Source organism: Nomascus leucogenys, chromosome 9, assembly GCF_006542625.1.
Source record: "Nomascus leucogenys isolate Asia chromosome 9, Asia_NLE_v1, whole genome shotgun sequence".
NCBI lineage: Eukaryota > Metazoa > Chordata > Mammalia > Primates > Hylobatidae > Nomascus > Nomascus leucogenys.
Window position 1 is genome coordinate 46607448 of NC_044389.1, and position 13516 is coordinate 46620963.

General features: G+C 39.0%; 2 protein-coding genes across 8 annotated transcripts in view; both read left to right on the forward strand.

The window, feature by feature from the left end:
• The window catches only part of PPAT (phosphoribosyl pyrophosphate amidotransferase), a 42124-nt gene extending 36440 nt beyond the window's left edge, over positions 1-5684 (forward strand). The window contains exons 10-11 of the mRNA XM_004093145.2: positions 2337-2457; positions 3485-5684. Of these exons, the coding sequence (XP_004093193.1) occupies positions 2337-2457; positions 3485-3681 (318 nt within the window). The 3' untranslated portion in view covers positions 3682-5684. The remainder of the gene's footprint in view (positions 1-2336; positions 2458-3484) is intronic.
• Positions 5685-11312: 5628 nt separating this feature from the next.
• Positions 11313-13516, forward strand: part of AASDH (aminoadipate-semialdehyde dehydrogenase) — a 51452-nt gene continuing 49248 nt past the window's right edge. For 3 of the 7 annotated variants that reach the window (XR_004031717.1, XM_030818903.1, XM_003268398.4), the window contains exon 1: positions 11313-11459. The gene's annotated coding sequence lies outside the window, so the exon portion shown is untranslated. Of the gene's footprint in view, positions 11460-12014; positions 12187-13516 lie in introns of all 7 variants that reach the window. The other 4 variants (XM_030818906.1, XM_003268399.4, XM_030818902.1 and 1 more) reach the window with 3 other exon arrangements.

The following is a 13516-nucleotide window of genomic DNA, read 5'->3' on the forward strand; positions in this document are numbered from 1 at the left end:
ATATAATAAATTAACTTTTATATCAGTTTGGTTTAGGAATAACTGTGTAGCAACTTGGAGAACATGTAACAGCCACACTTATATTAAATGTAATCCTTAATAGATTAAAAAGCTCAATATAAAAGCTTAAGGCTGGGTGAGGTAGCTCATGCCTGTAATCCCAGTACTTTGGGAGCCTGAGGCAGGAGGTTGCTTGAGCCCAGGAGTTCAAGAACAGCCTGGGCAATATAGTGAGACCCTGTCTCTACAAAAATAAAAGATAATAGTAAAATTAAATTTGAAAAAACCTAAAATTTTTACAAAATTAAAGGACTAACTACACAAAATAGGCTGGGCACAGTGACTCATGCCTATAATTCCAGCACTTTGGGACGCTGAGGTGGGCACATTGCTTGAGTCCAGGAGTTCAAGACCAGCCTGGGCGACATAGTGAAACTCGCCTCTCCTAAAATTACAAAAAAATGGGTGGGGCGTGGTGGCACACACCTGTAATTCCAGCTACTTAGGAGGCTGAGGTGGGAGGATGGCTTGAGCCCAGGAGGTAGAGATTGCAGTGAGCCAAAGCAATCTCAAAAAAAAAAAGTCTAAAAACACAAAATAGAATGCTTTTTAAAATCAATAGTCTTGATTGCTTTCTCTACTTGAAGACATGCAGCCAATCCCAGTGTAATACCTTTGACTTATTATTTTTTAAAATGTATTTGTTAAAGACAGTGTCTGGCTCTGTTGCCCAGGCTGGAGTGCTATGGCACCATCTCAACTCACTGCAACCTCTGCTTCTGGGGCTCAAGCAATCCTCCCACCTCAGCCTTCTGGGTAGCTGCGACTATAGGCATGTGCCATTGCAGCCAGGCTAATTTTTGTATTTTTAGTAGAGACGAGGTTTCACCATGTTGCCCAGGTTGGTCTTGAGCGCCTGGACTCAAGTGATCCGCCTGCCTCGGCCTCCCAGTGTTAGGATTACAGATGTGAGCCACCGTGGCCAGCCAAGTTATATTTTAATATCACTTTATGTCTTTTGTTTTTTTTTTCCTTGATACTGGGACTCACTGTGTCACCTAGTTGGAATGCAGTGGTTCGATCTCAGCTTACTGCAACCTCCACCTCCTGGGCTCAAGAGATCCTCCCACTTCAGCCTCCCAAATAGCTGGGACCGTAGGCACACACCACCATGCCCAGCTGATTTTTCGTATTTTTAGTAGAGGCAGGGTTTCGTCACGTTGCCCCTGCTGATCTCAAACTTCTGAGCTCAGGCCATCTGCCTGCTGCAGCCTCCTAAAGTGCTTGATTACAGGTGTGAGCCACCATACCCGGCCTCATTTTATGTCTTGAAAAAATTTTTTTTATTTTTATTTTTTAAATTGACAAATGTATATATTTATTGTGTACAACATGTTTTTATATAGATATATTAAGATTTCAAAGCTTATTCTATTTCAGTAGCTCATACTACAGAAGTGAGATGCCATTTTACAACTAATAGTTATGTAAATTTAAAAATAAAGTCTCAGCCTGGGCAACATATACCCCATCTCTGAAAAATCAAAAATAAAATCTCACTGTAGAAGAGAGTGGGATGAAAAGCAGCATGCCAGTTTATTTAGAAAGTTTCCAAGATAATTGGGATTATGATTTTCCAGCCTTTTTTATACCTGTGTTTAGGATTATGATCATCTCACTCTGGAATTCTGTGGAAATTATGTAATAGATACAAGAGTTTAACATAATTTCATCATTTATTGCAATAGTGAAAAAGAATAAAGTCAAAGAACCTGGAAATGGCATATCTCCCTGTTGGTGAATATAATTTAGTAAATTGATATATCAGTGTGATGAAATATGATGCAGCCGTTAAATACTAAGAAGACTGCATAGCAAAAATGGGAAAATCTATTCTAATAAAGAAAGTTTAAAAAGGAAATGTGGACACTGAGTATAGCCATGTAAATGTACCTGATGAAAGGCAAAAAAAACAATAACAACAGACAAAAACAACTGTGTTGTAGTAGTAAGGTTTTTGTTATAACCTGGTAAATTGTATTTTTCTTTTTAAAATAGTAAGATAAGGGATAAGCAGGAGTACCCGGTATTACAAGAGAAAAGTGGCTCTAGGAATGTAAAGACATCAAATGAGAAGTAGGATATCTAGAGAAAGAAACTTCCTCATGATTAGGTGACAGAAAAAAAAAAAAACAAGAAGCAGCTTTGTAGAAAGAATAATTTATTACCTGTATGTTGTTACTGAATATTCTGCAAAACAATTTTATATTGTATTTGCACAATGAAAGAATTTTGCATAGTCTTAAAAACCTTGTGTGCAATGATTTCTTTCCAAGGTACACATTCGAGTAGCTTCACCACCAATTAAATATCCATGCTTCATGGGAATAAACATTCCTACAAAAGAAGAGCTCATTGCCAATAAACCAGAATTTGATCACCTTGCAGAATATCTAGGTAAGTATTAAAATTTCTATAAACTTTGATTATTAATAGAGAAAATCCAAAGCTTGACAGTCTTTACACCTTTAGTAAAAAGGAGTATTCAGTGTTTGTTAAAAGTAGTTATATATGTTAAGCAGATACTAAATACTATTCTCAACAGTGAGAGTAGTGGGCATGGGCAGACACCATAGAGTCTTGTGTTGGAGAGCTAAGCCAAGGTGAGATCAGAGAAGGAAGAGGTGGTTTCCAGGTGGAGGGAAGTGCAAGCATATCACTTAAAGCCTCCCAAAAGTCAGATCCCAAGAAAAACAAAAATAATTTAATCAGATTCTAACAGAGTAATTTGGATGTGGATACAAATCACAAAGTAAAAAGTTTGTGTAGGTTCATATTCAATAATGAGATAAGGAGACTTCGAGATCTAAGTTATCCTGGGTAAGACATCTTCCTTTCAAAATCAGGTGATGTATAAACTGTGGAAATAACACATGATATTTAGTCATTGTGCCTTGGTACCTCCACACCATCTGTTTGTGGCTGGTGTTTCTTTTAACCTGTCATGCATGTGCCTCACTGGTTAAATATTTTTAAATATCACCCTGATGGGTGTCATACATGTTTAACATCATAAAAACTCTACATTTAGGCAATGTTTCCACCATCTTATATAGATGAAAAAATAGACTTAGGGAAACTGAGTGAACTTGAGCTTAACTTTGAGCCTAGATCTTCCTGACTTTAAATTCCATTTTCTCAATTAAGAAAATTACTTCCAAAGCCCTCTAATTCCATTCTATACTTGAAGCCTCCTCTGCTGTTTTAGATTATGTTATCCCCTAGATTCCAATTAAAATTTTTAAAAATAAAGGAACTGAGTTTTACTCATTTTTTTCCTTTTTTTTTTTGCAAAGAAAGGCTAAAGGAGAAATTTTTATCCTAGCTTAAATTATTCTGTTTGTAACTATTCTCTGTTGAAGCATTTCTTCCTTTCTAAAGGAATTCTCATTACATTTTTATTTTTCCCTCTTTCTCCCTTTAGGAGCAAACAGTGTTGTGTATCTGTCAGTAGAAGGACTGGTTTCATCTGTTCAAGAAGGGATAAAGTTTAAAAAACAGAAAGAGAAAAAGCATGATATTATGATCCAAGAAAATGGAAATGGTCTGGAATGTTTTGAAAAGAGTGGTCATTGTACAGCTTGTCTCACTGGAAAATATCCTGTAGAATTAGAATGGTAGCTGGTAGGGTTGGATGTGTGTAGTTTCAAGATAGAAAGTTGGTCAAGAAGTTATAGTGGTCACACCTCATCTATTTACTGTTACTCAGTTGGTACAATGTAAAATGCCATGCTTATGTTTACCTTTATAAGTTTTGAGATTTTTTTTTTTTCTGGAAAGGATACCAAAGTGCGATAACTGAACATTGCTAATTGCATATAATACAACAATATGTGGTGTTCTTTTTTTTACACAAGCATTGGCTAGCCTTTTTAACGTGGTCAGAGAAGGCAGGTGGTCGCTGACATTTGCCAAGTCCATGCTTTAAAGGGTTTGCAAGAAGTTAGGGTTAAGGAGAGGTGCTGCCAACAAGACAGGTGAGTTAAATATAACATTTCACACAAAGTTTGAATAGAATACATTATACCTCATAGGTGTCTAGCCTCTACAGTTCTGGCTGTACTTATGACCTTGGCTTCCCTGTCTAACGGTAGACATATCTTTAAAAAAAAAAACAAAATATAATCTGTGGTGCCTCAGTTTCCCCACATGTGCAATGGGATACTTATATTATTAGATTAAATAATTAATAAGAATGTGAACAAGTGTCATACTTTCGTGATTTGAGCCATCATTTCACTTCTGATTTTAAGACAACTCATGATTGTTAGCTTTCGGAAAGCTAATGATTATTAACTTTTTGAAATTAGTTTACAATTAAGATTTGATTATGATGGAAGGAGACATAATTGGCAGATCTTTGCCGTCTCTCTTTGAGATGTCCTAAAAAGGGTTGTAAAAATCTGTGAAAAAGTTTTTCCTACATTTGACTAGAAAATGTGATACATAGTATTTAGTGCCCTGATACTGTAAGCTCAGCAAGTAACCTGGTACATTTGAAATAAAAACCAAATTTTTAGATTCAAACAATCCCTTTATCCTTAATTTAATTATCATATGCTTTTTTAAGTGCTTGATCACTTGCAAGCATGTATACATGTAGATGTACATATACATGTACACATACACATAAATATTATTGCAATTAAGTGATCAAGTACAGACACAATAGGGGCCAGTTTTGTTTAAGGATCAAAGAGACAACCACTTTGGGGAATTAGTATCAACTTACAATCCAAGTCCAAGTATCATCTTATAATCACTTTTTTCTACTTTATTAAGATCTAATGAATTTGATTTCTTTTTTGAAGTTTTTTCTTGTAACATCTGAGATTTAGAAGTTTAAGATGACTTGACCCCAAACCTTTGTTTATGTAAGAATTTTTAAACATAAAAGTGTTTGTTATTGTTATGTTACCATAATTTGATGTATATAGTGTCCAGATCCATTTAGAAATTTAATATTTATTAATAACTGAAACTGTTTGTCTTCCTTTGGTATATAGTCTCACATATTATATTATAGCAGGCCAAGATAAAATTTTGACAGCTCTTTAAGCCCACATGCAGCAGTGGGTCAGATAACCCTGTGGCAGTGACACGGGCAAATTGGCATTTGAATAAAGCCCTGGGACCACCTCAACATGTGTAGCCTCTTGTCTTAAATGTACTCCCTATGGCAGCATGGAGGAGGCAAGACCTGTGGGTCAATTTTGAACTGGCCTTACTTTGATTTTTAAAACAAGAGACTCAGGGAAAGTACTAAACCAAAATCTCTGATTTTACTTTGCGTTTTCTGTAGTTTTTGTTTTACTGAGATGCTTTTGTAAAAGAAAATAATACTGTGACAGTTTGGTAATTCTACAGATTTCTTAATATTTCTCCATCATGGCCTTTTACTTCACAATTTTCTGAAGTCTGAATTAAATTACAATTTTTTTTTTTTACCAATTTAATCTCAAATGTTGTTTAACTGCTTTAAATTTATATACGTAGAGTATTATACACTGCAGAGATGAAAAATGTGTTTTCACGGGATTTATATTGTGAACTAAACTAAGCCTACTTTTTGTGACTTATTTGTGATGCCTTGTTGATAAATATGTGTAATAAGTATGTTTAAATATGTGTGTCCTTTTTTTTTTTTTTTTTTTTTAAATAGTGACTTTAGTTAGTGCTTTATGGTAAACAGCATGGAGACAACTTCCAGGCTCCATTCTTGGCACCAGCTAGTCACATCTTATTTCTCTGATCCAGGCATTTCAATAAATAGGCCATCTCTTATGAACCAGGCAAAACTGCTGATTGACTATGAGGGATAAATAAAGTAATTAGAAATGCAATACTAAGTAAGCACTACGTCGTGGCAAGTTACTTGGAAGCACTATGGGGAAAGAGGGAGTGTCATAGAAGAGCAGGATTAGATTCAAAATGTCAGGGTGGGTATGTAAATGAATAGATAAACTGTAGTACATTCAGACAATAGAATATATTATTCAGTGCTTAAAAGAAATGAGCAATCATTTCTAGGTTTATGCCTACCTCTTTGATTTGGCAGGATAATTTCACAATCAGTAGATATTGTGGGTGACTTGACAGAATCTGACTTCATAAATCCTTTAGTCCACCCAGGGGGTAATACTGGCAACATCCTCAGTAAACTTTTTGTTCAAATTGTACTAATGGTCTTTTTTAAAACAGAGTTAGCTCTCTCTGCTTTAATTCAAGCCAGTCATGGAATGCTAAATAATAGGATTGCTGTGTACCAGCTAAACAAAGCGACATCTGTGCTTTTGCTCATACTACATGCTGTACCTGGATACATTCCATTGGGGAATTTATATACACAAAATAAGAAAATAGCCCACATGGTATAATAGGTCTCACCTAATTCCTCATGATCATTTGATTTATTCAGTTGGTTGCCTTTAAGCCTAGGTTCGTGGCTCAAAACTATTATGCTGAGATTGTTACTTTGTATTTTTTCTTTTTTTTTTTAAGAACTTTATACCTGTTTCTTGTCAAATTTGCATAGAAATGCAACTCCTAACAGAATAATGCTCTCCCAGCACTTTGAGATGATAGCCAGTGCCTATTGAACTTAACAGTGGACTCCAGGTAGACTTAGCCTGAGATCCACTCCCTCCAAACCTCTTTTGTTGTTCAAATGTGGCTAAAGGGTTTTGATGCTAATTCCTAGTTACCAGTGACTCCCTTCAACATGGGGGCAGACTGGCACCAAGAGATATCAAAACCTAAATACAGGATGATTGATCAGTGATGCTTTTGAGAAAGACCTTGATCAAAAGGGGAAATGTGAAAGTTGTCAGATTCAAAATGGAGTCACTCGTATTAAAACCCTGACAAACGGAGCCAGGAAACGCCATGAAGGGGAAGGGTTCTCATGTACATATGGTTGATAACAAGAACTATCAAAAGACTACAAAAATTTACAACCTGCACAAAGGCCACCACAACCTCAAACACAACACACACACATACTTCTGCAAGGACATCTGCCTATCAACTGCCTATCTAACTTATGGACACCACCACCCTTACCACGCTTGTTATTGTTAAAGAGTGAGGTTTATTTTTATTTATTTATTTATTTTTTGATATGGAGTCTCACTTCGTCACCAGGCTGGAGTGCAGTGGCACAATCTCGGCTCACTGCAACCTCCACCTCCTAGGTTCAAGTGATTCTCCTGCCTCAGCCTCCCGAGTAGCTGGGACTACAGGCATGTGCCACCATGCCCAATTAATTTTTATATTTTTCAAAGAGACGGTTTCACTGTATTGGCCAGGATGGTCTTGATCTCTTGACCTCGTGATCCAGCCGCCTCAGCCTCCCAAAGTGCTGGGATTACAGGCGTGAGCCACCACCACTCCCGGCCTTCCATTGTACTTTCATAGTTACCTGTTCTTTCCTCGTGCCCTCTGAAGAAGTGCCTTCCACCATGATTTTAAGTTTCCTGAGGGCTCCCCAGCCACGTGGAACTGAGTCAATTAAACCTCTTCTTTATAAATTACCCAGTCTCAGATATTTACTTAAAGCAATGTGAGAACAAACTAATACACCTGTCAAAACACCAAGCCTGAAAAACCCAACCACTAATTTGCTCTCTGTTTTCTCCTGAGCAGCTGAACACTGTTAGAGTAAATCACATAATGCCTCATTATCCCAACTGTGATATGTGCTACAACAGCACATAACAGGAGGACCTAACCTGGTTTTCAAGTAGGGTCAAGGATTTTCCAAATTATTTTTGAACTTTTTAAGGAAACAATGACATTGACAACTGAGAGATAAGCCCTAAAATAAGTTGAGTGTGCCAGTCAAGGTACAAAATATCAGCAGGGTACAGGGTGGGCATTTGATATTTCCCTGCAACTGGAACAGTGTAACTGGATGGAGCAGAGTAAAAAAAAAGATAGTTTGGGAAACAAGCGCATAAGACATGAATCCCTGCTATAAGGGTGCTATTTAGTATAGGAGGTCAGATTTGGAAATAATGCAGCAACACTAACAACTGATGCTGTAAGAAATGTATGTCACTGTCTGGGAAAGGTCTGGTATTGAAACCTATTTTAAAGTTAATAAGATAGCCTGTTAACTGTTTTATGGCAATAAACTTGGATTCCTGGGTGACAAAGAACTTTGTAATTTATGGCAAAAGCAGAAGCCAGAACTTCATGTTTATGCATATTCCATGTCCCCCAAGTCCCACCAGGATGGTGAAGATGGGCCTCCATGGATGTCTGCACATGCAGTCAGTGGGTTACATTATAGGACAGGAACACTGAGTTTGGGGGATTCACTACTTTTGTAGTTAAGTGGAAGCAAGCCTACTCTTTGGGAAGAATACTTCAGCTATGAAACTGATCATCCCAAATAACCCTGAAAAATGATCTAGGTAAAGAGCAGTTAGGACCTTACGTTCTTGGCAAACCCAGAATTTTCAGGTCCCATGACAAACGACCCCTCCCAAGAGTATGGTGGGTTCGTGGGATGGAGTTTGGAGGAGTCTGGATAAATTATTCTTTAGGGCTTGAAGAAAGGCATCACTGAGGAAGTGATGTTTAAGCTGTATTTTCATCAAGCAGGCATGGAGAAAGAAGGGTATTTCAGCCTGAGCCCAGCCAAAACGGGTGTGGAAACATGATAAGGACTTTGTATGCTCAGAACTCTTACTAGCCTCTCATTATGACTAGAGTTTACAGTATCAGGTGTGGGAAATGTGGAAGATGGGTGGGGGAGCAGTGGCCTGCTGTGAGAGATCAGGTTAGAAAGAAAATGAACTCTCTTGTTTACCTTGCTGAAGAGTCTGAATGTTATGCAGGCAACGAGGGATCATTGAAGCTTATTCTCATAGCAGAAGAATGCTATGACTGATCTGGTATATGTTTTAGAATGATCACCCTGGATTCTCAGGTAAAAATGCTGTCTTAAACAGTGTTCTACATTTGCTCCCTAAGACTCCCTGAAAATGACAGTAACAGGATTTTTAAAGTCATACACCCTTAAGGGTTAAAGAAAAGGAATAATGGAAATGAAATTCTGGAATCAATAGCAAAGGGCTCAGTTGACTTGAAAAAGCTGAATTCTAAACCCCCAGTGAGCAAAACCAACAAACAATTCTATTTGTATCACAGAACCCCCTAAAAAGCTCAGAAACTGGCTTCAGGAAGTAGAAGTGAAGAGGGTACCTAAAAGGACTGGAAGTTCATTTAGGAGAGTGTTATATCCTTTATGCCACCCCCAGCCCCCGCCTTATTCTGAAGGCTTTTTTTTTAATTGTTCAGGAGTAAAACGGGGTCTCTGTAATGGCGGACATGAGGCACCTAAAACAAAGAGAATTAAGTGAAAATTGTACTAAATTCTGAGACATAACCCAGCCTCCATACCCCTCCTCTCCCACTTGATCAACAAACGTCCCATGGGCTCAACAGCTTCCAATCAACTTTTAAATATACCCCCACTTACATATGAGCAGATAAGGACCACCAGACATCCTAGGAAAGCCTCTAATATGAAAGATAGAGCACGAAATCAACAGAAGAAAGAAAAAGGAAACTTGAGGGAAATAGATAATGCAAGGGAAGAAAAGCTTTAAAAAAGATATCATTAATATCAGAGAGTTGGATGATGATACTGGAATAATAAAACATCATTTTGGCAGCAATTTAGAGTCACTCAGAGGCAAACAAAACTGAAAACGTTTTAGGAAAAGGCTGACCAAGAAGACCTGAACTAAAGTAGCAGTAATGGCGATGAACATGACACAAAAAACGCAGGTTCTAGGCCCCTCACTAGAAAACTAGGGGATGAACGTCTGGGGATGGAGTCCAGGAATTTGGAATCTTCTAAAACATCACCACTGGCAATTCTGATGTAGCCAGCTGGGTGCTGGTCTCAAGACTGAGAACTAGAGGACATAGGGTCTAATCGGATGTAAGAGGGTAAGAAAGTGGGAAGGTTAACTGGCTGGCTGGGTGGATGACGGTGTCATCCCAACATAGAAACATAGACAAGATACACTTTTGCCCACTTCCAACCTAAATACATAAATGAGGCTGTGTTAGTTTGAGTAATCCATGGTACATCTTGGAAAAGTATAGTTGGCATGTGGGGATATTTTTTGCTTAGATTAGTACCACAGTTTTCTTTTTTTTTTTTTTGAGACGGAGTCTTGCTCTGTCGCCCAGGCTGGAGTGCAGTGGCGCAATCTCGGCTCACTGCAAGCTCCGCCTCCCAGGTTCACGCCATTCTCCTGCCTCAGCCTCTCCGAGCAGCTGGGACTACAGGCGCCCGCCACCACGCCCGGCTAATTTTTTGTATTTTTAGTAGAGACGGGGTTTTCACCGTGGTCTCGATCTCCTGACCTCGTGATCCGCCCGCCTCGGCCTCCGAAAGTGCTGGGATTACAAGCGTGAGCCACCGTGCCCGGCCAGTACCACAGTTTTCTTGTCACCAACAACTACGGCTGCGAGAGCGTCCTATGCTTTTTTCTCACGTACTGTTTTGATGCAGAGCTGTCTTCGCAGTCCCTCCCCCGGCTAAAACCCCCCAAACAAAAAAATCCCGATTACTCTGCCACCAAACAGTAGCTTTAAAACACCACTGCTATTGCCCTTGACGCTTACTGTAATAATTGACATGTCTCCAACTGTAACAATTCCCTTGGAAACAGAAACTTCTATTCAGGCATATAGTTTACAAAACTCCACCTCGGACCTGCTTTAATTTCTTTACAGGTCCTAGTAAATGCTCCTGTCAAATTCCTTAGTTACGTTTCAATCTGCTTCCCAATTAAAATGTCAGCATCATGACGACAGGAACGTCGTTTGCAGGCGTCACTGCTGCAGCCATATCTCCAGCACGTTTCCAGAAAATGTCATTGGTTGAAAGCAATAACTCTCCTATTTCACAATGATTTCATCTCTCTTCACATCAACCCTAGGTGATGTTTTTATTCTCACCTTATGAACGAGAATACTGCGGCTCAAAATTCAAGAGTCTTGCCCAGAGTTTCTTGGCAAGTACGAAAGGGTTATGGCTCCAAACTGGCCAGCTGCAAAGTCCTTGCAAGCCCTGTCCGAGACCATGCGCGACCCCAAGGAGCGCCTGAGCAGATAACCAAAAGTGAAAAAGCCCTCAAAACTCTTCACTCAAGTTAGCGCCTCGGCTTCAGGAGAGGTAGCGACAGCTCCACGCAGCCTGCCCGGGGTCGCTCGCACTGACGTCACGTAGCGACGCGGAAGATTTACGTATGGGGCCTCGCTCTGGGATAGCTTTACGGCTTCGGGGAGCTGCTGCTTCGCTGTGACAAGTAGCCGCGACGAGCTATCCGGGAAAGGTCCGAGTGCGATTAAACCTAATCCGCGAGACTTGCTAAGTGAGTTGCGGCAGGGCGCGGTGTCCGTCGGGGGTCTGTGTGAGGGAGGCGAAGTGCCTCTAGGCCTGAGCCTGCTTCCACACACATTTGCTCAGCTTCAGGACCACTGCGGGGCCTCGGGTTTGATACACCGGGGTCTGGCGTGCTGGTGTGGTGCAGACTAACCCTGACCTGTGTGTACACTCCTGCGTCACTAGCCTCCGACCCTCTGCCCCTCCATTCAAATGGAAATAAGTGTGCTGCGCGCTCAGCTACCCCCTAGAGGGGTTTCGAAGAGCAATGAAGAAATGTTTAGGAAGCTGTAAATTGCATTGTTACTCGTTGCATACCGTAAAGTAAGAAGCCGGGGAATTGGGAAAATAAAGTTTCTAGATTATTTCTCCATTTTTAAAACAGCCAGTGACCTAGAGAGAGGCCCCATAGCAATAGAATTTGTTGACACTCTTAAGATCTTTGTTGACTAAATAGCAGCTTCTACAGTTGTAGCAAGTAAATTTATTCCTTTTACATATAAAATCTGCTTACCAGAGTATTTGCCTTTTTTTCCTTTTTAAGGTCTCAAACATTTGGGCATTAATAAGTGTAGTATTCTCTACTGCAGAGAATGTTATTTGTGATTCAATGAATGAAAATGAAAACCTGAGACAACAAGAATGGATTTTACCTTAAATCTCTGTAGCAACCATTGGGAAAATGGAAAGAAACATCTTACTTATCGTATAGATGTGTAGGTACCCTTCCGCACTACCTGTATGTTGCGAAATGAACTCATTCCTCATAATTTGAGCGCATGCTGCAGACAGCCTCCCTTATATTTACATAATGATCATTGTATGTCTGGGGAAAGCTTAAAATTGTATATTGTGCATTAAAAAGAGCTAATATAGAAATGCTTACTATAAATAATGTAAGTACTAAAGTTGCCTTATATGTTTAAACTGTATATTTAGAAATCACAGCATTTTCAAACTTACGGGTCTTGGCAGTTATTGGTTCATTTTACTCTCTTTAGGCTTTCTTTTTCCTAATTGATGTTAGTTAGTTGATATAAATGAAAATTTTGAGTCAGGAAATCAATTCAAATAGGTGTGAACAAATTAAAAGAAAAGAAAACTTGGCCGGGCGCGGTGGCTCCGCCTGTAATCCTAACATTTTGGGAGGCCAAGGTAGGTGGATCACTTGAGGTCAGGAGTTCAAAACCAACCTGGCCAACATGGAGAAACCCTGTCTCTACTTAAAAAAAATTAACAAAAACAAAAATTAGTCGGACGTGGTAGCGCGCACTTGTAATCCCAGCTACTGGGGAGCTTGAGGTGGGAGAATCGCTTGAACCTGGGAGGCAGAGGTTACAGTGAGCCGAGATCGCGCCACTGCATTCCAGCCTGGGGAACAAAGCGAGACTGTCTCAAAAAACAAACAAAAACTTTACTGAAGTAGGCTACTTGGTAAGTCTTGTTTGCTTTAAAATATGGAAAATAGAGTTCAGAGAGGGAAAAAAATAACCTTTACCTTTAAGGAAACACTGTGAATTTTTTTTACCATTGATCCCGAGTGTTTCTTTCTTGAAATACTGTTTCAAATCTTTTAATATAATCTGCATTAAGAGACCCAGAGAACATTGCATTGATATACTGCTTTATTGAGTTGTAATATTATATTTTCAGTCTAAGTGAACTTATTGGCAATTTAAAAATAAACTATACAGTATGAAGAGTTTACTTCTTGACAACTATACAAGTATGACTTCTGTAAAATACCAATAGTATAGTAATAAGCACTGTTTTTATATATAGTTGTCTAGAACTGAATGAATAGAAATAGGGTTTTTTGCTTTCTTCTGTCAAAGATTGATTTTACTTTCATCTGAGTTTAGCTCCTACTGGAATTTAAAAGCAAAGTTTATTTACATTAGTCATTTTATTTTATTTTTATTTCATTTACTTATTTATTTATTTTGAGATGGGGTCTTGCCCTGTCACCCAGGCTGGAGTTCAGTGGTGCCATCTTGGCTCACTGCAACCTCTGCCTCCTGTGTTCAAGTGATTTGCCTGCTTCAC